This window comes from Abramis brama (genome assembly GCF_963993115.1).
Source record: "Abramis brama genome assembly, chromosome: 10".
In the NCBI taxonomy this organism is placed as follows: Eukaryota; Metazoa; Chordata; class Actinopteri; order Cypriniformes; family Leuciscidae; genus Abramis; species Abramis brama.
Genome location: NC_139972.1, coordinates 15,169,387 through 15,193,958, shown reverse-complemented (window position 1 = coordinate 15,193,958; position 24,572 = coordinate 15,169,387). Strand labels below are relative to the sequence as shown.

Below are 24,572 nucleotides of genomic sequence, written 5' to 3'. Positions count from 1 at the left end.
ATTCCCATTAAGAAGAACAGGAATGTTAATGCATACCACAAGTCCAGGTATGATAGTTTCAATCAGCATGGATTTTTCAATGACCCGTTCTAAAACTCTTATATTTGGTCCCTCCCAAACTTAAATCTTTATGGGCTGATGGATGGGCAGATTGATGGATGGATGGATGAATGAATGAATGGAAGAATGAATGCATGCATGGATGGATGGGTGGGTTATGGGCTGATGGATGGTTGGATGGATGCATAAATGCATGGATGCATGGATGGGTTATGGGCTAATGGATGGATGGATGGATGTGTTATGGGCTAATGGATGGATGGATGGATGCATGGATGGATGGATGGATGTGTTATGGGCTAATGGATGGATGTGCAGATGATAGATGAATCAATGCATGGATGAATGCATGGATGGATGGATGGATAGATGTATGGGTTATAGGCTAATGGATGGATAGATGTGCAGATGATAGATGGATGAATGCATGGATGGATGAATGGGCAGATGGATAGATACATGGATGGATGGATGTGCAAATGATAGATGAATCAATGCATGGATGAATGTATGGATGGATGGATAGATGTATGGGTTATAGGCTAATGGATGGATAGATGCATGGATGGATGGATGGATGGATGGATGTGTTATGGGCTAATGGATGGATGGATGTGCAGATGATAGATGAATCAATGCATGGATGGATTATGGGCAGATGGACATATGGGTAGATGGATGGATGGTTGGATGGGCAGATGGATGGATGCATAAATACATGGATGGATGGACGGACGCATGGATGGGTTATGGGCTGATGGATGGATGGATGGACAAATATGTGGATGGATGGATGGATGGATTATGGACTGATGGATGCATTGTCGGATGGATAGAGATGGATGGACAGATATGCGGATGGATAGATAGATAAATAGATAGATAGATAGGTACTCTCATTATATGTAAAAATAGCAGACAGGTCTCATCCCTGCAGTGATGATGTGATATTCCCTAGTTCCTCCTGATCCAGCGCTCAGCTGTGGATGAATGACAGTATGAGATGAGTTAGAAAGGCTGGAGCCGCTGACTAATGACTCGAGCTCTCAGTCAGTCAGTGTGTTCAATGGGTTAATTCATGTTCTGTGAGGAATCTATCTTCTTCTTTCTCTGGAACCTGATATTTCTTGTTTTGTGACCGTTAATGCCCAGGGACAGCTCTTGGACAACAATATCCAGATGGACTGCTGATTTGACAGCGATGTTTATTGATTATTTTTATGAGGCTCGTGTGTGTGTGTGTGTGTGGCAGTCGAAAATCTATGAACAGCTTTTTGCGATGTGAATCAATTGAGCTCGGGAACTATGAGCAGGAATTCGCTTAGATCATGGAAGTACTGAAAATTCCGGGGGCTCATTAGAGCTGATTGGAGTTGGAGGAAAAGTCCAACTGGTTTTATTGCTTTTGGCTGGAAGTCGGACGTGTTGTTTTTTCGGAAAACAATCAGGAAAAAGGTCCACTGTCCACTGCCATTCGCACTCGATGGCTAAAAATAATTGTGTGTATAATCGCGAATGAGATCTGGAGAATTTCCTCATAATTCAGCGAGAATCTATGATCCAGATTTTAGCAGGATTTTAGCTCGGATCATCAACCCTTCAAGATCTGAGGGACTTTCAAAATCGCGCATCATCGCCACTAAAGGTAAGAGAGCTTGTGCCTGATGTCTGAAGTGGATTTGTGTGACATGATGAAACCTTTGATAGGCAGCATGATTTCATAAACTGCAGCCTATTTCTACACTTTTGCACCTGTTGTTTTAATGGGTTTATACCGGCTGATCGATCGGACGGAAAATGTATGATTTAGCCTATTTGCAGTCGACTTGGATAATTGCTTAAATTTTTGTTAACTGTTTTTTAAACATCAATTGTCTATAAAACATATTTATTAAATAATAATAATAATTTTATATGGGTCTTAAATTAAAAACATATATATTTTAAAAGTATTATTATTATTTAATATAATAATAATAATGTGTAAACAACATTTTTTATCATTTAAATAATAGATGTTAAAAAACGTAACTAAATATTTATAATTATGTTTATTGTATTATTATATTTTTTATTATTATATTTGCAATAACTCGTTACTTTTAAGGATGTCTTATCTTTTAATTTGTATTTAATTTAAAATTATTATTATTATTATTGCTGTTATTTTATATATATATATATATATATATATATATATATATATATATATATATATATAATTATTAGTTCTGCATTCCTAAAACCTGTGCAAAACACAAACAAATATGTATAATTCATTGCTGGTAATCAGGTGGCAGTTTCTGGGCAAATTATCCACCTTAGTCTCATTTGACATGTCAGGTGGTGCCCAACCAACCAACACCCCCTTCAGGGAAAAAGTGATGGACATGCTAATGATTATGAACCTGGAGAAGCGATGTAGAGTGTGAGAGAGCAGGAGTGGCACTGCGGTCCGGGGGGCTGGTCAGCAGTGTGTGTGTGTGTGTTCTTAACGGAGCTGCAGAGGCAGGACTACTTATGTCACACAGCCATATGAGCCCACCGGTGACACCACTGCATCCCTCTCCAGTGTGACATGAGGGAGATGCTGACCAGATGAAGGGATGAATGAACGGATGAATGAGTGACTACCTGCTCCAGGCTGCTGAAATATTAACTAGGGGTTTCTGGGCACTCTATGCTGCTCGGGGAAAGGACCAGCGGTGGGACGTAGTCAGGTTGTGGAGGTGCGGGATAGCCTGCCCGCTGTGCTCCGAGCCGGAGTGTGCTGTCAGATGGAGGTCACCGATCTGGATCCCGACCCTCGGGCGGAGGGGTCTGAAGGAGAGGGGCCGTGTGTCCCGAGAAGGGGTGAAGGGAGTCCTGGGAAGGAGCCTGTTGTGCTTCAGTATCCTGTAGAGTTTGATCCGTACGGGTAAGCAACAAGGCTGATAGCTGCCATCCCGGGATCTTACTGCTGAAACATGCAGGATGTTAATGTTAAACGTGTGTTTTCTTTAATAAGAGTAGTTCGGTTGGAGATGTCCTGATTTGATGCTTCTGTTTTGGTATGCGTGATCACTGGCTTGAAAGTATTTGTATTGATTTTAATAACTGTCCTCCGAATCCTCCCTTTGTTGGAGGTTAGGACGTAGAAGATTGAGTTATTTTGACATGATGTGGAATGACATTTAGACCTTATTCCCCCAGTGACTTTGTGAAGCACGGCTCCCTGTGATTTGATCAAAGGATGCTGACTTTTCTTGTTTTTTTTTTTTTCTGGTCATCTTGTGAATAAGATATGGCAAGATATTTTCGACATTTCGACAGCTGTTTTCTTGGGAACTTTGAATGTGATGTGGCACTGTTGGACTGGAAAGTTTTGCCCTCAGTTGAACACATTGCGATCAATGCTGCCTCCACTTACACTCTTCATGTCCAGACACTCCATTATCCCTCCTGAACGTCCTGTTTATAATGGGTAGCTGAAATGACATTTTAAACAGTGTCCCACAAGGTGACATGTTGTTTACTTCAACTATAAGATACATTCTAATTCTTCTAATTCCATATCAATCATCCTACAGCCTTAGAGACACTGACCATCTTTTCTTTTCTGTACCAAATATATCCAAAGAAAGTGGGAGGAGAGCCTTTAAATTTAAAGCCCCTTCTGATTGGAAAGGTTTACCTAGGTCTTTTAGATCTATCTCCTCTTTTCATCAGTTTAAGATGTCTCTTCTTAATCATTTGCATACAAGCTGCAACTGTTTTCTTCATGCTTGATATATTTTTTATTTTGTTTCATTTTCTTCACCTTAACTGTTTATTGTCTAATATCTAATGTTTGGATTGGGGAAGATATGGGTGGTTTTTGTGTGATGGAGAGCTTTCGTCTGTTTCGTATGTTTTTCTTGAGGTCCCCTCGTAAATGAGATGTCACATCTCAAGGGGTTTTCCTCTTAACAATAAATTTACTCCTATAGTCTATTATAAATGCAGGCTTGTGTTAATTTAGCGATTATACTGTATACTTTTAACCATCATCCATCACGCCAACGCAAAAGAGCGAGAGATGTGCTTTGATTGGTCACCGTTTCTTTAACATGAATTTCTTATATTTACACTACCGTTAAAAAATTTGGGTCTGTAATTTTCTTATATAAGACTACATTCATTTAATCAAAAATACAGTAAAAACAGTGATATTGGTAAATATTATTAAAATTTAAAAAGTGTGTTTTTTATTTTAATATATTTTAAAATGTCTTTAATGTCAGAAATCAATAATTCTAATATGCTGATTTGCTGCTCAAGAAACATTTCACATTTATTGTCAATGTTGAAAACAGTTGTTCTGCTTAATATTTTTGTGGAAACGGTGATATTTTTGTTTTCAGTATTCTTTGATGAATAGAAAGTTCAAAAGAACAGCATTTATTTGAAATAGAAATCTTTTGTAACATAAATGTTTTTACTGTCACTTTTGACCAATTTAATGCATCCCTGCTGATTAAGGTATTCATTCTTTAAAAAATCATACTGACCAAACTTTTGAAAAGTAGTGTGTGTATATATATACTTTTATGTATATAAATGTTAAATCTAGATGTTGAAGTTTATGCTAATGTTATTTTTCAGCTACCCATCTACATTTTTTAATCAAAGACAAACTACAGAGTATCTTAAAGTGTGTCAGATTAACTGATGCATTTTTAAAAATTCTTGCTTTTGCCAGTTGCAGTCCCTTTGGCATTATGCAATTGTCATGTACATTTAACAGTTCATCATGTGAACAGCATAATAGTGAGATTGCAGGTAAATTAGCCATACTTTCCCCCTGGACACACTCAAACTTGTCAGGCTTTGCCCCAAGGAGTTGCATGGTTGTGGATCTAAAAAATGCATAGAGACATGGAGACATGTTTTGCAGACAAACTTGCTGTTTTCGTTTTTACACACCAATGTTGTATATAGTCAAAAGGAAACTTAATTTTGCTCAGTAATTTTCTATACCATTTAATGTGTGTATTTATAATTGTGATGTGTTGTTAGCCAGTTAAAAAAAATGAATTGCATGTGTAGTATGGGTTTCCATGATTTATGAGTTATTTATTAGAAAACAAGAACTTGATTTGAATGCTAATGAACCAGGAGGCATTGTGATAATTACCATAATTAAAATCCCCCCATAAACAGTTCTTCTGTGCCTTTTCCCTTTCGGGGACAATTATTTATTTGGCCAATTTAGCTCTACTTGTGCAAAGTGTAAACTTTTGACTTTTGATTAACGTTTGATTAAAAGTGACAGCAAAGACGCATATATCGTTACAAAAGATTTCTATTCCAAATTAATGATGTTCTTTTGAACTTTCTATTCATCAAAGGATTTTTTGTTGAATAATTACAGATCTTTATGCTGTAGCCAAAGTGCTTCTAATCTTAAATGTTAAACTAAAGCATTTACATGTCCACATTTGATAGAGAGATTCTGGACTTGAACCAGACAGATTTTAAACTACGCTCAGGCCATTAAAGGCTTTGCACATCCCAATCAGCCTCATTCGAGCAACCGCACAGTCTCCTACATTTGTCCCAATGCTGCATCCATATTTTACAAGGGTCTGCCATCCATCATGGGATATGTCCTCCAGCAGACTGCTACTACAGGCTCAAGCTGTATGTGTTTTCCTCTGCTTTGGTGGCTGGCTGTAGCCCAGCACATACTGTGACTGTGGGCTCACATCCCAAAGCGTAGTCTGTGATCTGGAACCTCATGTCCCCTCATGCTGACTGCTACTTCAGGTGGCTTTTCTCTCTCTTGCTCTCTGCTGACGGTGTTGTGGTATTTAACCTGCTGGGTGACCACATTGTCCCCATGAGAGCTTTAAGTTCCTGTGCAGGACATCAGCAGTGTCTGAAGGAAGGCTTTTAGCTCTGCTGAAGGGAGGTCTGTCTGTAAATCAGCTGAAAAGAGACTATAGAAAGATTATTTTTTTAACGTCAACACAATAACACATAAAGAAACACATAAAGTAAAATGTTTTAAATCATCTACGCTCACATAAGATGAAGACTCCAGTCATGACAGTAGTCTAATGAAAACAGGTCCCCTTATGGCTGACATTTAGTCATTTTATGAATCACGACGTATCACAATTTACACACAAAAAAGCAGCACAACTGTTTTCAGCATTGGTAATAATAATAAATGTTTCTTGTGCAGCAAATCAATGTATTATAGTGATTTCTGACCGATCATGTGACACTGAAGGCTGGAGTAATGATGCTGAAAAGTCAAGTTTGCCATCAAAGGAATACATTACAATTTAAAATATAATAAAATAGAAAACGGTTGTTTTAGATTGCAGTAGTATTTCACAATATTGCTGATTTTACCTAACATATGATTTATTAGGGAAAGTCCACATACTGGCCATCAGTGTTGGGGTTAACGCAAGTAACGTGAGTTACATAATCAGATTACTAAAGTAACGCATTACTTTTAAATTTAAAGTTACTTTTTCAAATAAGTAATGCAATTACTTTGCTTTCCCTTTTATTAACTGAGAGCTCTCCTGTCTCCATGTTGAGAGAAATCGTGAGGAAGCACAGATGTGTTGTGTGTGTGAACGTGATGGTTATTGAAAATCTAATCTAGACTATATAAACATGCATTTACTCATTTCACTTGCACAAAAACAGATTCAGTATCAAGATCAAAAGAAATACAAACTCAGAATATTACGCAAACCTGCAATAATTAAATATGTTAAATAATACAAATATGCTTTATGCATTTAATCTCACTTTATTAACCAATGTCTTTGCTGCTGACCTTCGATGATCCAATTCAGCCATACTAATGGGCAACAATTACTTTAAATAAACATCACATTTGTGTTTCATTTTTGTGTTTTTATTGAAGTAAAAAGCTGCTTCCCAAATCGCATACTCTTGAGTTGGTTCTAATAAGAGGTTTGCTAAAAAAAAGGTTTATATAGAGAGAGGTTCTATATGAGTGTGCACAGCAAAATCCCCAGTGTTAAATTAACACTCCTCAGTGTACATATGTGTCCACACTACAGGGTGTTAAAATTAACACTGAAGCAGTGTTGAGGTTAATAAGATAATTAAGTGATTAATTAAGTGATGATTGGCCATTAGTGGTGACACCTAATGTTAATAAGCAGAATCATTGAAGGAAAGAGAAAAAACAATAACAGAAAAAAGAGAAACACAAGAACTACAACTGACTTCGAGCCATTACACATTATTGCACTTAATATTACCAGTTTGACTTTATTTCTGTCATACATCGGGTTGAGATTCAACAGAAGTTTAGACGGTAATGTTTTATGGAATTTTTCATTTCAAGTCACCATTATGGTGGTCAGTGTTTGCTTTAGTTGGGCTCTTGAACCTTTTAATTTTTTGACGATAGTTTTTCTCTGACTGTTCCAACGTTGTGTTTATAAAGCACATGTGTTACTGCAAGAGAAAACATGACCTGCTCACAATATGTTTTGATGATGACATTATCAGCATGTAGTGCCCTGATTCACTGATGTTATCAAAATCTTTTACTATATGCTTGATGTCTCATTTTGTAGTCCTGAGATTCTACAGTTTGAGATCCAATAGCAATATGAACAATTTTGAAAATACTTTGTGCAGTGCACAGAAATTATTGTTTTTAAACACACAGACATCAAGAATCAGCATATGAATCTCAACAATGGTGACAATAAACAAATAGTGACAAACAGATCAACTCTGAACATCACAAAACTAAAGTCATAATAAAACAATAGCAAAATAAAAGCAAACAGGAAAAAACAATGAAAATTACAGGACAATTCAGCTGCATAATTTATTCATGCTGCAATGCATGATGTGAGCCATGAATGCGTTTTGATTGGTGGCTCCCATCATGCACTGCAACATGAAGCATTTGTTTGATTGTCACCATTGTTGAGATTCATAGATTCTTGATTGCTGTGTGCGATTTTAAAACCTTCAGATTATTAATGCATTGTTGAAATTAACTACTGTAGTGAAAAATTAATAAAGCATTTGTATAATCAGTTAATAATGCTAGGTGAGATCAGTGAATCAGGTCACTAGTAATTTCATCATCGAAACATAACCAGGGCTGCATTTCCCAAAAGCATCTTAAGCCTAACTTGATCGTAGATCAACTGCAACAAATGGTCTGTACGATCAAATTAGGCTTACGATACTTTCGGGAAACACAGCCCAGGTCATAGTTTCTCTTGCAGCAACAAATGTGCTTTATAAACACAGAGTTGGAGCAGACAGAGAAAAGCAAATGTTAAAAAGGAAAGGGTCAAGAGCCCAACTAAAACAAACACTGATCACCATAATGGTGATCTGAAATGAAACATTCCATAAAACATTACCATCTAAATTTCTGTTAAATCTAAATAAGACCATGTGTAGATGTATGACAGAAATAAAGTCAAACTATAAATAATAAATAATAAGGGCAATAATGTGTAATGGCTCGAAGTCAGTAGTTCTTGTGTTTCTCTTTTTTCTGTTCTTGTTGTTTCTTTTTCCTTCAATGATTCTGCTGATTAACATCAGGTATCTTCAATAATGCTCAATCATCACTTAATTAATTACTTAATTATCTCATTAACTTTAACACTGCTTCAGTGTTAATTTTAACACTCTGTAGTGTGGACACATATGTACACTGAGGAGTGTTAATTTAACACTGGGGATTTTGCTGTGTGTGTAGTATGAATATAACTAGACTATTCACAAATCCTCTCCTGTGGGCTCATGGGATAGTAAAGTGTCCATCATATGCACACTTCAGAATCTCGCTGGAAAAAGTAGGTCATCCGGTACTTTTTGCCTACTCTTTTATGAGTACTGTGAATTCGGACATACTTCTTTTGTCACATATTGTTTTCGCCTAAGAAAGTGTGTGATTTCCATAGACAGTAAAAGAAATGGACACAGCGACCCCACTGGATTCAACAGAGAAAAGTGAAGTCAATTAGAAGCTCTCACTTCCTGATGGCTGACCGTACTGCACAGACTCAAACTGAGCTTGACGACGTAGATGTGACGTCACACAACCTGTCTGTCTTCTAGTATGCCAAGAGAAATCTGAATCATTCCCTTCCGAAACTTGCAGAGGCGGAGAGCGTGAGTAGGAGGTGTCCATGAGCTAGGAGCAGGAGAAACTTTTGCTAAGTATTCTGATGAATTATTTTGTCATTTTGCCTCCACGTCCCCCCGATTGCCCGCGAGCTTCTCCTCCTGTCCAACAGTAATCTCTCTACTGTGCGACAGAGAGTCGCGTGGTTATGATGCAATCATTAGCCTATTTTTACAAAAAACTGCTTCTACGGGGCCATAACGTAAGATACAAGGTAATGGAGCCTTTTATACATTTTCATGTTTCTTTAGAAATAAATAATGGACAAATGGAGTCTTTAAACACCTCAGATGTTATTCATCAGAAGTTATTCGCCGTCAAAGTGACGCCAAAATGAATGGGAGTCAGTGAAATGCTAACAGCAGGTGATGGTCTGCTAATCAATGGCGGCCCCCGGGGAAGCTTCAGTTTTTTCTGAAAGATTACCCCCTTGGTGATTTTGGATGCAGTCTGAGTGTTGAACTTTCTTCTTCTGTGACTTATTCTTCTGCAATCCAGAATGGCTGCACAGTTGCAAGGTTTGAGCTGCGCCCTCTACTGTAAAGGTGTGAATTTGCATTTCCTCCTACCTGAGGTTTATTCATTTCACTTTTGGTGTGAAATGGCTTTTACATTTGCCAAAAATACAAATTTCTTTAATTTTTTTATTATTAAAAAACCAACGAGCAAGCCCAGCCTAGGTGAGAAAAAGTAACGCAAAAGTAACGCAAAAGTAACGTAACACATTACTTTCCATAAAAAGTAACTAAGCAACAGAATTAGTTCATTTTTTTAGGGAGTAACGCAATATTGTAATGCATTACTTTTAAAAGTAACTTTCCCCAACATTGCTGTCCATGTACTACTGTATATCAGAATTAAATCAGGCACTCTGCTCTCCAGATATCAGTATTAGCATCAGATATAGAAAAACCCATTTCGATCAACCAGTGCTGTGAAGTTTTGTACAGAAACACTCAACCTCTTTCAGTAAAGTAAACTGGGCTCAGTAGTGTTTTCTCTGGCACTTTAAACTAAGGCTAATTTAGACAATCTTACATTGTTGAAAGCTTGGTTTATATTTATTTTGGGATGTATTTTAATAATGGCTAGTGCATGGTTAGCAGCTGTCACATGGGCCATGAGCCAAAAACTAAAGTGAAACGTTCAGTGGGTTTGTTTGTGGGAGTACTTTGTATGCACAGAATCCATCTTGATCTCTGGAACGGTCTGCAGGATGTTGATGCTGTGCATTTTGAGTGGGCTTTTGACACTCAAGCTTGTTTTTAAAACTCACGGTTTCATACTAATCAACATGAAGCCCAATTGCAGAGAAACTCAGTTTCACATCTCTATCTGATGGCATTGTATTCAAATGATTCCCATGGCTTTGACTGTGATGAATAATTAATAGAGAATGTTTGCTCATGCTAACCACAATATCTGAGAGATTTCAATATAAAGAGCTATTCCAGTTTGATTTTTTGTTATGTTGACTTTGTGAACTCTGCATATTTTTGTTTAGTAAAATTACTGTTGCTTTGGGAATGCAGAATTGTTCTGTTTATATGAGTGATATGATCAATATACTGTCCATTATTTAGCCATTTTGAGAATATCATAACATATCACCTTGTAACTGTATTTGATGAACAGAAATGGTCATTCCACCTAGTGTCAGATACAAAATGTAATCTAGCTTTATTTAAGGATATATCATTTTTCATAAAAACATTTTTTTATTCAAATATTTTTTTCTGTTAATATTGTAAAAGCAATTAATGAATAATTAGTTAAGTAATAAGAAAAATACGTCTAAACGTCATACTTTTTTGTTGTTGCTATATTACATGTTATAATGTCCTACCGTTCAAAAGTTTGGGTCGACAAGATTATTATTATTATTATTATTTTTAAAGAAATCTTCATATTAGAATGATTTCTGGAAGATCATGTGACACTGAAGACTGGAGTAATGATGCTAAAAATTCAGCTTTGCCTTCACAGGAATAAATTATGTTTTAAAATATAATACATATAATACATACTGTAATATTTTACTGTATTTTTGATTAAATAAATGTGCATGGTCTCTCGACATTGCTGTCAGCCATTATATATATTTAAAAAAAACATATTGGTAGACCACTAGTTTATATGTGAGAAAATTCTGTTGTTAAAGGGGAACACTGCAACTGTCAGCAAGATTTTAATGACACTACAATAAACACCTGTGAACAATAACTGTGCTCTCATAGACACTGGAGACTCCACCCATATCTTCATAAACACTAGAGTAATTCAGAGTGACGGTGCACGCTTTCAGCTTTAATAGCTTGCCATTTTATGGCCACTTATTTCATTAATTTTAATCCTTCATATGCATTGAAACAGCATTCATATCCTTTTAGAACATTTTCACTTAATAGTGCGGCAGAACATTAGAAATATTCCAATGGTTTTTACTGAACAATGAGACAACGAATGAGCCCACCGTGGAGACATTTCCTGAGGCATTACTGCTCAACTTAAGCATGCTCTATTATAGTTATATAGATCTTTAAGAATGTATGATGCGAAAATCATTGACATGTCTTTTGACAGGTCTGGTTATTTCAGCATTTTCTTGTGCTCTTTCTCAGGGAGAAGATGCCGTTTCACCATGTGACGGCAGGATTGCTGTACAAGGGCAACTTCTTGAGTCGCTCACTGTCAGAACACAGCAATAGCGAACAGCTCGCCAGCATCTCTGTGGAGGAACTAGATGGTGAGTACTAACCTTACAGACAAAAACACAAACTTTTAACCATGGGGTACTTCATCATTATTTTGATTAAATTAACTAGTTTTCATCTTCTCATAAAGGAGTCTGGACAACGTGTGGTATGTCTTCTGAAGCTAAATGATAGATTTTGTGAGGAACAGACTGAAATTTATATAGTTAGAAAAGACTTTTTATGCAGAAGTGGCATAGGAAAATTGATATTTTCAACCTTTATTCAAATATTATTAAACATTTGTTCAATATATTGTAAGCATGTTTCTTAGTTGTGCTTGTAGTCATTTGTTTTATTTGTGATAATTCAATTAAACTAAATTGTGCGGACATGATTTTTGGCCAGGCTGTCATACAAAGAAATTATAAACACATGCAAAAATCAGAACCAACAAAATACTAATAACTGATTATGTTGTAGTTAGTGTAATGCTTTTTAATTTTCCAATTATGCATTTTTTGAATAGTGAATAGTGTTTCTGTAGTTTGCAGTTTTTGCCAAATAATTTTGTCAGATGAAAACCTTAACCAAGTTTAGTGTTTTGTTTTTCCCTCAAGGTTACAAAATATAAAATATAGCTGCGAGCAGCGATTGCGGGCCCAAGCCGGTGGCACCGCCACCCTGGTGCCTTTAGTTACACTAAAGCCACCGGGGTGGCGGTGTCACCGGCTTGGGCCCTCCATCGCTGCTCGCAGCTATATTTATATATATATATATATATATATAAATAAATATATATATATATGCCAGTTGGTGGCGCTATAACTTTGACTCACAATAGTTACATCCATCTGATCGGCCTCTTACCACGAACACACTGCTGAAGTTTCATCAAGATCAGTTAACGTATGCAGAAGTTATATGACTTCGTGTTTCTCTTTTCTCGCCATTGTTTCCTCGCCACGGCCAAACCGTTTGAGATATCAAAAATCCGTCCGGAATTTATCATCCTCAATGTCTTGACTTCATGCTGACCGAGTTTGGAGGCGATTGGATGAATTCTCTAGGATGAGTACATTAAATTCCACAGCATGCGTTTTTCAAACAACCCATAATAGCCGACTTCCTGTTGGGCGGAGCTAATAACTTAGAGTGCGGAAGTTGTTCGGCCCGATGAGATCTATATGTGTACCGAGTTTCATATTAATTCATGCAAGCGTGTTTGATATGTGGACCAAGTTTTTAGACCGTGTCCAAGGGGGCGCTGTTGAGCCCCCCTGCCACGCCCGGGTACCAGCTTCAGCCCGGCTCTGATGACCGTGGGTTCTGACCTGTGTGGAAAGTTTCAAGAGTTTTTGAGCACGTTAAGGGCCCCAAAAGCCCCTGAAACCTTGAAAAACAAAGATTAAATGGAATAGACAAATCCCCCCCCCCCCCCCCCCCACACACACACAGACACACAGAGAGAGAGAGAAAATTCTCCAGAAAATCCACATTCAAACCAAAATATCTGACTTCCTGTGGGTCTGAGGTTATGACTGTAAATTAGAAAGGTGTCCTGCTTGATGAGAACAATACACCTACCAAGTTTTGTGATTCTAGGAAAAACTAAGCCCCCATTTTTGACTAAAGGTGGCGCTACTGAGCCATTCCACCACGCCCGTTTCTGAAACTTTGCACATGTCTACTGTATAATAAATGTGATGTGTCTGTCGAGTTTCATGCATTTTCAAGCATGTGAAGAGTCTCAAAAGCATCCGAAAAGAATATTAGTTTAATGCGTTGCCACGGCAACAGTATCTAAGATATCAATAATCCTTTCACAGGTCTACATCTGCCGTGTGTCTACATTATACACATAAAGTTTTAAGCAAATCGGGTAAAAATAAGAAAGTGATTTCAAAGCATTTTGAAAGTGACACACTTCCTGTTGCCAGTTGGTGGCGCTATAACTTTGACTCACAAAGGTCACATCCATGTGATCGGCCTCTTACAACGAATACACTTCTGAAGTTTCAGCAAGATCAGATAATGTATGCAGAAGTTATAACACACTTCCTGTGTCCCATTATTCGCCATAAATTCGTTTCCTCGCCACGGCCAAACCGTTCGAGATATCAAAAATCTGTTCGCAAGAATTCATCCTCAGTGTCTTGACTTCATTCACACCGAGTTTGGCGGCGATCGGATGAATTCCCTAGGAGGAGTATTTCACATTCCATTGTATGCGTTTTCCAAACAACGTATAATAACCGACTTCCTGTTGGGCTTTTGTAAAACTTAGAGCACGAAAGTTGTGCGGCCCGATGAGATCTATATGTGTACTGAGTTTCATATTATTACATGCAAGCGTGTTTGATATATGGACCAAGATTTCGGACCCCATTCCAGGGGGCGCTGTCGAGCCCCCCTGCCACGCCCGGGTACCAGCTTCAGTCCGGCCCTGATGGCCGCGGGTTCTGACCTGTGTGCAAAGTTTCAAGAGTTTTTGAGCATGTTAAGGGCCCCAAAAGTGGCAAAAAGGCAAAAAAAAAAATAATGAAGAAAAAAAAAAAAAAGAAAAAAAAAAAAAATCCTTACGAAAACAATAGGGCCTCCGCCCTTTCAGGGCTTGGGCCCTAAATATTTTCCTCCGATTTTGATGGTTTAATCATTAAAAACAAATATCCCCTACGGACATAATTTTTTTTGGCCAATAAAGTACCCCCCTCCATCCCTCCATCCCTCCATCCATCCATTCATCCATCCATCCATCCATTCATCCATCCATCCATCCATGTTTTTTTGAGAAAAGTTAGCATATGTCTCTATCCCTAAAGTTTACTCTCAAATAAAGGCAAAAAACAAACTTTATCATATTATTTTATATTATTCTTTATTATATTATATTATATTATATTATATTATATTATATTATATTATATTATATTATATTATTTGTTTAATGGATAGTAGTCTCATCTAACTTTGATTTATATGAACATGTTTATAAAATATTCATTTTTGAAAGTGGATGAATTACTGATCCCTTAAGCATTATATATATATTTTTTAATAATAACTTTTTAATGAAAGCTGAACCTTGAAGTGTTTTTGGTTTTCATGTGTAAATCAGTCATTAAATCATGAATCAAAAATCCAAATTTGAATGAAAGCGAGGATCAAAGCAGCACACGTCCCCCTGACTCTCTTCATCATGATTCGGGGAGAGAGAGAGGCAGAGGGTTAATCAATTAAGGCTGCCTTTGTCAGCAGAAAGGAGCTCATGAAGAGTAATACATTGAACCCTTGAGGCCTGAAAATGAATGTTTAAGTGACATATTAACACTGCGGGGCATCTGCAGATATACAGAGCTGCTACAAGTCATTGACTTTGTTGGTTTTGCTCTAAAACAGTCCAAACTGTGAATTACAGCTGCTGGAAGCCTGCTGATGTTATATTGATCGTATCAGGAGGTGTCAGCAAATATTCTGTAGCATCTTAATCACAGAGATGTGTAAGAGATACTGTGGGAGATTTCTGGAGATCTTACTGTATTAAAATGCTGAACAAATCTAAATCTGCATTTGACATGGCAGCAAAAAGTTTCCCATACACCAAGTTTATGTTCTCGGATGAACAAAATGTTTTTCAAAGGATCTCTGTGGATTTGTAATAGTCTCTATCCATATGAAGAGCACATTTGTAGAAATATAGATATATCTCTAATTGTATCTTCAGGTGCCTTACCAGATCTTACGCATGATTATTACATCGTTTAAATATGGCTGCCAGATTCATCTCTAAAATGAACAGTGCTTGTCAGACAAATAGTCAGAATTGAGAGAACGAAATGTTTCTGAAGGTTGTTTAACCACGCTTTTCATCCACAGCAGACTCCGTATGTATATATTCATGATTTTCTCTACGCACAAAAACAAATCTAATGCCTTTACTGTGCAAACACTTTGCAGCGCTCCCAAAATCTTTTTGCACGTGTGTGTCTGTGTTGAATAACAATTACGAGCCTCCCTTTCCTGGGACAGATGTTCTTAATTGGTTCTGAAACATAACTGTCAGTGCAAATAGCTGTTGGTATAAAAACACATTTGTATGGCTATAATTGTGACAGTATAAAACACTTGATGCATCATAAGCAGCTTTGTTTTATGTTTTTATTTATTATACGTTTAGGTACCTACTTTGTGCTTGGTGATTTGGTTTGAGTTGTAGCTTGTCCATGTTTGACTATCAACATGGTCTGTGTGAGACGCTTTTAGCCAATAGATGGGGTTTAATTTTTCAATCCTATTATCGGGTCCTCACAGTCATGGAAAACCTGTCAATATAAGATAATTGAAATGTTTGCCACACTTGGAAAGGTCTTGGAAATGAATAAAATTCAAAGGTCATTGAAAATAATGGGTGCTTCTATTTTCAGTATCGATTTTTCTAGTCATGCTCTGCTTTGAAACATTTCAACTAGATATTCCTTTTCATGAGCCCTTGTGTTGAATAAAATTTGATAACCGATAACATCAGACTATCTGTTGAGGATGACTGTTTCTGGGATTCATTGGGTGGCAGATATTACTAGTTAATTGGGTTTTTATTGGACACAAAATGGTCTTTCTTAAAGGGGGGGTGAAATGCTATTTCATGCATACTGAGTTTTTTACACTGTTAAAGAGTTGGATTCCCATGCTAAACATGGACAAAGTTTCAAAAATTAAATTGTACGTTTGAAGGAGTATTTCTGTTGCAAAAATGCTCCTTCCGGTTTGTCACAAGTTTCGGAAAGTTTTTTTCGAGTATGGGCATGTGTGACGTCAGATGTAGCGGAATTTCCTTATACGGGTCCTAAGGGCACTTCTCCGGAAGGACGCGGGCGCGCGCGCAACCGTAGACCAGAGCAAGAGAGCGAAAGCAATATGCCCATCAAAGCGCTGTGCTCGGCTTTAGGGAAGTCAATGTCACCAAAGAAGTGAGTTTTTGGTTGCCAGGGCAAGACAACCCTGCACAGATTCCCAAATAACCCAGCATTAAGGGACCAGTGGATGGAGTTTGTTTTTCCAGAGCATCAACGGAGGTTGTGCAAGACTGTTTGTTCCCTGCATTTCGACGATGATTGTTTTATAAACAAAGCCCAGATCGACGGATTTGCAGATCGTCTAATGCTTAAGGATCGAGCAGTCACAATGATAAAGGTTCGCAGTCGTGCGTTGGAACCGGGCGGTGAGTAAAACTGCTTCAAATGTCTCTGTGTGTTGTTAGCTCGGCGCTTTAGCACAGCTTTAGCTCCGCCCACACGGCCCGCCTTCAGCCGCTCGTTTTTTTCCGGAAAGACTCGGTACAGCCTATCTTTCTTTTATAAATATAATAAAACTAAAGACTTTTTGGAGATATGAAGGATGCAATACTACTCTATAGGTACTCAAGATTAACAGGAGATTGAGTGAAAATGAGCATTTCACCCCCCCTTTAAGGACAAAGGAGGCACTGAATTGTCTTTTGAGCAGCAATTCAATCTCAGGGTCTTTTTTGTCTTATTGGAGACATTTGTACTCTAGAAAGTTATTTAAATCTAGTAATATAAAGAGTTGGTACCTGGACATTTACACCATGTTTTGAAGGGCCTGAAAATGCAAACTTTTGGAAATGAGTTTCAAAGTGCACGTTTTTGAAAATGATTATCAAACGAATAATTGAATATATGACCCTGACAAAGAATTGGTACCTGAAATTCAAATTGAAATCTGCCTCAGAAATCTCTATAAAATGATGTTAAAAAATTCCTTGGTCTGAAAAATATAATGGAAAATAACTCTTGATAAAAGAATAATCATTATGAGATTTGATTGATCATTCAGCCTAGCCAAAGAGGCAGCATATGACAAGGTTGTTGTGTCCTAACTACACGCGACGCGATAAAATTCCAGCGACAGGCAGTGTGTCTGTCCACACTAGACGCGACGCGACTGTGAGACGCCACAACGTCAATCAAAAATCACAACCAATCAGAACAGCGTGTGGGCGGAGTCTCGCGGCAAGTGCACAACACTAGAGAGTAAACTTGACGGCACTCGCAAGAAAATAAGTAGCTACACAATCTAATTCACAAATGTTACACCATTTAAAAATGCATAGGCTACTGAGTTACTAAAACAATCTTTGTCAAATAATACACTTGTTTGTTCACAGTTTTAACGTTCATGTTTCCATTTGTTTAATTTCAAGATCTGAGGTGAAATATGTCCATTGTTGCTTTTACAGCTACAAAGCTGGAGCACTAAATGATATTCAAAGTCACATTTCACGCTTTTAACATTAAATAAAGCACATAAACAGTACCTGAGATTATCATTGCCGCACATTGTGTTTGTTGTTCCAGCGCGACGTCGCAGAAAAATAGAAACCGTTTCTAAATTAGAAACGTCGCGTGTCGCCGTCGCGCCTGGTTAGGACAAAAACTCTGATTAACATGGAAAAGATACCTTTTATCGCGTGTCGCGGCGTCGCGTGTAGTTAGGACACGGTGTAATGTTGGAACTCTAAATTACTGTATAAATTCCCTGTTTAATGGCTTAGAAATATTTTTTACAAATTATAGTAGATTATAATATATATAAAAATACACTAATTACACTGGACAGGATGAGTCAAAAAAGAAAAGGCCAAATAATTGTTAGTCATTTCTCAATTATTATTTTTTGAAAAGCATAAATTATTTTCAGAATAGCTTTTTCCTCTTATCAAATATCTGAATATATGACTGACAAAATTTCAGAACTTGTTGCGTAAGTCTTAGCAGTCATAAGTCTTGATTTAGATGGATGAGAATAGTGCAGCGTGTCGTCAAATCAGGAATCTTTTGTTTCCTCCGTGTTAATTCCCAGGTTGCTTGACTTCAACTCCCGTTAGTACGCAGACAAAATTACCCAATGTACTGCTGTGTGCTCGAACATGCTGTGCAACTGTAGTGTTCTTCAGAGTTGTGACACTCAAGCTCTATTTTAAAACACCAATCCTTTGCTGCCACAAGTTTTCTCCTCACAGAAGGATGGCTTATAAAATATGCATTTGATGGAGCTCGTCTCCGCGATTCCAGATATATGTGCTTTTCAGAGGCCGAGTCCTCCTCTGTAGAGCAGATATCAAAAGAAAAAGCCAGGAAAAAGCCTGGCCTCGAGTCATGTTTCTGGGGCTGGTTAAAACTCAGACATTCACTGCTCTTTTTAGCTTTCCAAATGAACAGTAAAATAAGAAGCTGACAAGCGTTTTGGAGAGAAACAACGCAGCAGTGTGTGTCCCCACTGGTGTAATAGCAGGTGTAGAGAAGGTGGTAAATTACTGCAATCACTGCTCAGTGGAGGACGACCAATGAGAAGCCACTCGAGGTGTTGAGTCGCACACTTGTTTGTCTTGGCAGAGATCCGGGAGGCGTTCAGGGTCCTGGATCGGGATGGCAACGGGTTCATCTCCAAGCAGGAGCTTGGCATGGCCATGCGCTCACTAGGGTACATGCCCAGTGAAGTGGAGCTGGCAATCATCATGCAGAGATTGGACATGGATGGTGAGTCCCCTTACACTCCAACACACTTCTATTGGTTTTGTACTGCATTAATGATCTTTTCTATCTCCTAACCTTAAACCTCAAGGACAATTTTTAGCATGTTTATTTAGCTGTTTTCCCCATTGAGAACTGATAGCAAGTCACATACACATACACATGGATGCTCATGTCCAACTCACTGACATTATCAGATCTGCAAACATAAAAAAATTGTCACATTTGTGATTATATTTCCACACACAAGAAAAAATCTGAAGAAAAAATACCATACAAATATTATAGTGTGTATATATATATATGTTTGCAGATCTGATAATGTCATTGAGTTGGACTGGAGCATCCATGTAAAGATTAAGATTTAGCAATCTTCTGCAATCAATTGTGAATCTGCTAGTTGTCAATATCCTTATTTGACTGGGTTTGTATTCTCAAAGCAATTTCAGTTTCATCTCCTCTAAGCCAGCAGAACTAATCTACAGGCTTTTGAGCCTGACATATTATGCATATCTGTAGAGGAGTTTAAGTGGAAATGAATGAATAAAGCAGTAATATTTTCCTGCTCCATTAGCATTTGGTCATTAAAAAAAATTAACTGGACAGTTCCTTTGATTTCAAGCTGTTCACTTTAGATTAGGGACCCCACATTCATTTTTTATGACAGAAAAATTCTGTTTTAATAACATTTTCATCACATTTTTATAATTTTATATTTTAATTTTTGCCTAGTCATCTTTATGCTGTTCAGCGAAAAACGTGACCCATGAACCATGAGCTAAACATCAGTGACAGATATGGTGTTTGAAAGATTGTTGAATAAAATAAAATGCATGTGCTCTTGGTTATGAGTACAAAGATATATGTATATATATTTGTCATAAAGCCAGTCCTAAAACCTTTTTTCCCGTAACATAGTTGAACTATTGAGCTTGACAAGACCAATTTAGGTGTAAAGCTAATAAATACTGACATATGATTTAAAAACTATCAAGCCATTATATTTAAAGGAGAAATGTCACAGCATAACAGGATTGAACAGAAAATGCAAAGACAAAAACATATCCTCAGAATATTCATGAAGTAGTCAATTTCAGTGAAAGCTAAATTAAGCTAAATTGCTTATTCCATATAACATATATTCCATATAACCAAAATGTATGATTTATTTTAAATTATTTTATATTACATAAACAGTAACTCCAAAAGTCATTCAAAATAAAACATTTTTGTTTAAATGTTATGTAATTTTGGTTATATAGAGTTACCCTACCTAAAATAAAGTAATCTGACTAAGTAGTAACGGTAAGTGATTGGTGATTTGCCAAAAAGAAGCGGAATTACAATCAGTGTTAACTGATACACTGCTGCCGGATGTCAAGTCAAGTCATCTTCATTTATATAGCGCTTTTAACAATGTAGATTGTTCCAAAGCAGCTTTACATTGATAAATGTCAAATGTACATTACATTGATGTCAAAGTATTTTACTATCCGTTATTGTTTATTATGGTTTTGACCTTATAGTATTCATAAATCAAGGCTGGATGGACTGTCATTCTACACATCTGTACATTCAAGCATGAGACCTGGCCATTGAGCCAAACTGCCTGACAGCAGATGGATTTTGCCAGCTGATATAATCAGATGAGCAGCAGCGCTTGATGATTCACAATAATGTTCAGAGTTCAACTGAAGCATAGCCTGAAGCATGAAGCATGCAAGCATAGGCCATGCTCATTCACTGAAAATACATTATGTTTGTTAATTTATAGACTGATTGATCACAACAGATGATGTGTTATGTGTTAATGGGTTTAAATCTGGTGTGTTATATATTTACTCTGTCATAAAGGTGAAGTGACACATTTTTGAATGTTAAAGAGTTATAAGCCATGAACCAAGACAATCAGCTATGAGGTGAATCACAACACATGAAACAAAAAAGTTTTGAAAATTGAAGAAAAAAAAGACAAAGATACAAGACTGTGTACTTAACAGCTTCAGTGAGGGACAGAACTTGTTGTTGTTTTTTTCTTTCTTTTTTTTACTGCAAAAAATGCAAATATATACAAACATTTAAACATTAGATAAACATTTAGGTTTTTTGGGAGCGTAAAGAGATTGACTCAATTACGCCATTCGCAGTGCTTCATGGGAGTGGGCGGAGCTGACAAGATCTTTTGCCGCCTGTTGCTTTGTTTCGACTCTGCTTGATGTAATTTTCTGTACAGCATCATGGGTAATGTAGTTTTTCCATCAGTAATTCTGCTGTCTAACACGATTATTTAAAAAAATAAGCTGAAATAATGCGGGCTGAGGTCTTCAGCAGAAGCAACCTTGTAGCTCACAGTAGGTCTGTCTTTAAAGGTTTATAAGTTACTGTTAAAAATAAATTTCATGGAGGAAATTAATGGAGTTTTTACTTCCAGTGTGGTGAAGTGCTGAGTCCCAGCGAAGTGATGATGAGTCCCAGCTTAGGACCCGAGTATAGTGTGCCTAATCTAAAGCTGTTCTTGTGATTCTTAATGTAATCAATCAAACTTTAATTCATGTAATAATCTTTTATTTTTATCCTGATTATGTATAGTTAAAGGGTTAGTTCACCCAAAAATGAAAATTCTGTCAGTAATTACTCACCCTCATGTTGTTCCAACCGTGTAAGACCTTCGTTCATCTTCGTAACACAAATTAAGATATTTTTGATTAAATCTGAGTGCTGATCACTCCTCCATAGGTTTCTATGTGATTGAAACTTGCTGGCCCAGAAAAGTTATTAAAGGCCCAGAGACAAGGAAATGAATAGTGGAATAAAGTCGTTATTTTTGTTTGTTTTTGCGCACAAAAAGTATTCTCGTCGCTTGATATACTTAAGATTGAGCCACTAGTCACTTGGACTGTATTAACGATCTCTTTAATAACCTTTCTGGGCCAGCAAGTTTCAATCACATAGAAACCTATGGAGGAGTGATCCAGCACTCAGATTTCATAAAAAATATCTTAATTTGTGTTACGAAGATGAACGAAGGTCTTACGCGGTTGGAACAACATGAGGGTGAGTAATTACTGACAGAATTTTCATTTTTGGGTGAACTAACCCTTTAAAGTAAAAAAAAAAAAAGCATTTTTAGGTATGTTTTGCAACATTGTTAATTGTTATTAAGCAATAAGGAATAATTAAATATATTATTTAATTACAAGCATGTCATGTCATAATTAATTCTTAAACAGACATTAAAAAGACATTAATGGTCATTATTATGTACTGTAGTTCAAACGACTTATATAATAAAGTGATATATGATTTGTAACTAGTCACTAAAGCGATTACCCATAAAACGTGCTTTGAACCAATCAAATTGCTTGGGTCCCAGATAGTACACGTACGTCTGCAAGATGTCTGTTAAAGATCACTTCATCTGGAAAGCATCTGCTGTTTACTAACATCTGATAGACATCTTTAAGATGTCAGTTTAACATACATTCTAAATCATTACATCTTTAAGACATTTTCTAAACGTCTATTTGACATCTGAAAGGAAACGTCCTATAGACGTATTGCAGATGAGCAAACACTCTAAAAAATACATCATCCAGATGTAAACACGCACATCAAAAAGACGTCTCCGTGATGTATGTGTGCTATCTGGGGTCCTAAGCTGGGACTCATCACTTCGCTGGGACTCATCTCTTCACCACACCGGAACACGACTGTTGCTCTCTATATATAGCAACATTCTAAAAACCGCATATAGGTCCCCTTAGCAACCACCCATACCATTCTAGTAACTGCCGGTATGAACCCCTTAGCAACCATATACATAGATTCCTCATTAGCGGCTGTATTTATGGGCCGCTATATGCAAGTCGTCCGCCATATTGTAGCGGGCAGAGTTGGTCCGTGAACATTCAAGAGCAAGTTGACCGAGCATCTGCAACCAGACGCAATGAATGAATATCTATATCTGATTGCAATAGACTTAAGCAGATGATTTTGCTAAACTAACACAATACAACTAGATGAAGGCGTCAGCTAACACGACATTAAAAAGTTACAATATAGTAAAAGTAATAACATTAAAAGTACCATATAGTTCATAGTTAGGGATTTGTGAGCAGAATTCTGACTTTAATTTGTTTTACAGGTGATGGACAGGTGGACTTTGATGAGTTCATGACGATACTCGGACCTAAGCTCCTGTCCTCAGAAACACGGGAAGGCTTCCTTGGAAACACAATAGACAGCATATTCTGGCAGGTAAGAAGCCGTGGAGGACAATTTACCGGTTAGTGTGCAGGACTAAGCTTCAAAGAGTCTTAAAATTGCAATATTACATAAGACGTTTTATTTGTGTGACACTTGTTATTCTGACAGGCTGAATAACAGGAATGGGAGACATCATTGAGTGTCTGATTGGTGGTTTATGTAGGGGTGCATTGTGTGGATAATGTTGCATTAGTGAGATTTATGTGTTCAGGTTTGTATTCAGGATTCAGGTTTGTAAGAATCTCATTCAGCTGATTAGAGGTGAGTGATAGCAGTGTTTGGCTGAGTGGAGAGGATCCCTGTGGGTTTAGTTAACTCTCAGGAGTGCTGCGTGATGAAGATGAGGATGAAGATGAAGCAGAGCCCATGCCAGCTTCACTTGGTTAAGACAGGTGCTTGCGACCTTGGCTGACATCTCTGAGGAGTTTGACAGCTGAATGTTCACAGAAGCCAAGAATTTTGTAATAGGCATTAACCCTAACCCTGACTTTTTAAAAACTGTTATAAATGTCTGTGTGAAGAATTTGACAGGCATCTTTTGGCTATATTTTCAGAAACATTAAATAGCAATAAACACCTCCATAGCATCACAAGTTTGTCATTATACATTATTTGATATTACCTTTTAAAAATGTTTCTGATTTAGTGAGTTGGGATGATCGCATGCACAACCCTTCAAAAGTTTGGCATCTGTATGATTTTTTTTTTTCTGTTAGAAGTCTCTTTTGCTCACCAAGGCTGCATTTATTTAATCATAACTACAGTCAAAATCATATTTTTTTATAATTCATATTTAAAAAAAATTTTTTTTTTTAATGTGAATGT

General features: G+C 37.1%; 1 protein-coding gene across 2 annotated transcripts in view; it reads left to right on the top strand.

Moving 5' to 3' along the window:
• Positions 1–1,083: 1,083 nt before the first annotated feature.
• The window catches only part of caln1 (calneuron 1), a 56,986-nt gene continuing 33,497 nt past the window's right edge, over positions 1,084–24,572 (top strand). Inside the window, exons 1-4 of one of the 2 annotated variants that reach the window (XM_084125336.1) lie at positions 1,084–1,705; positions 11,860–11,984; positions 19,344–19,487; positions 23,626–23,738. In XM_084125336.1, the coding sequence (XP_083981462.1) occupies positions 11,867–11,984; positions 19,344–19,487; positions 23,626–23,738 (375 nt within the window). In that variant the 5' untranslated portion in view covers positions 1,084–1,705; positions 11,860–11,866. Of the gene's footprint in view, positions 1,706–2,573; positions 2,978–11,859; positions 11,985–19,343; positions 19,488–23,625; positions 23,739–24,572 lie in introns of those variants that run through there. The other variant, XM_084125335.1, reaches the window with a different exon arrangement.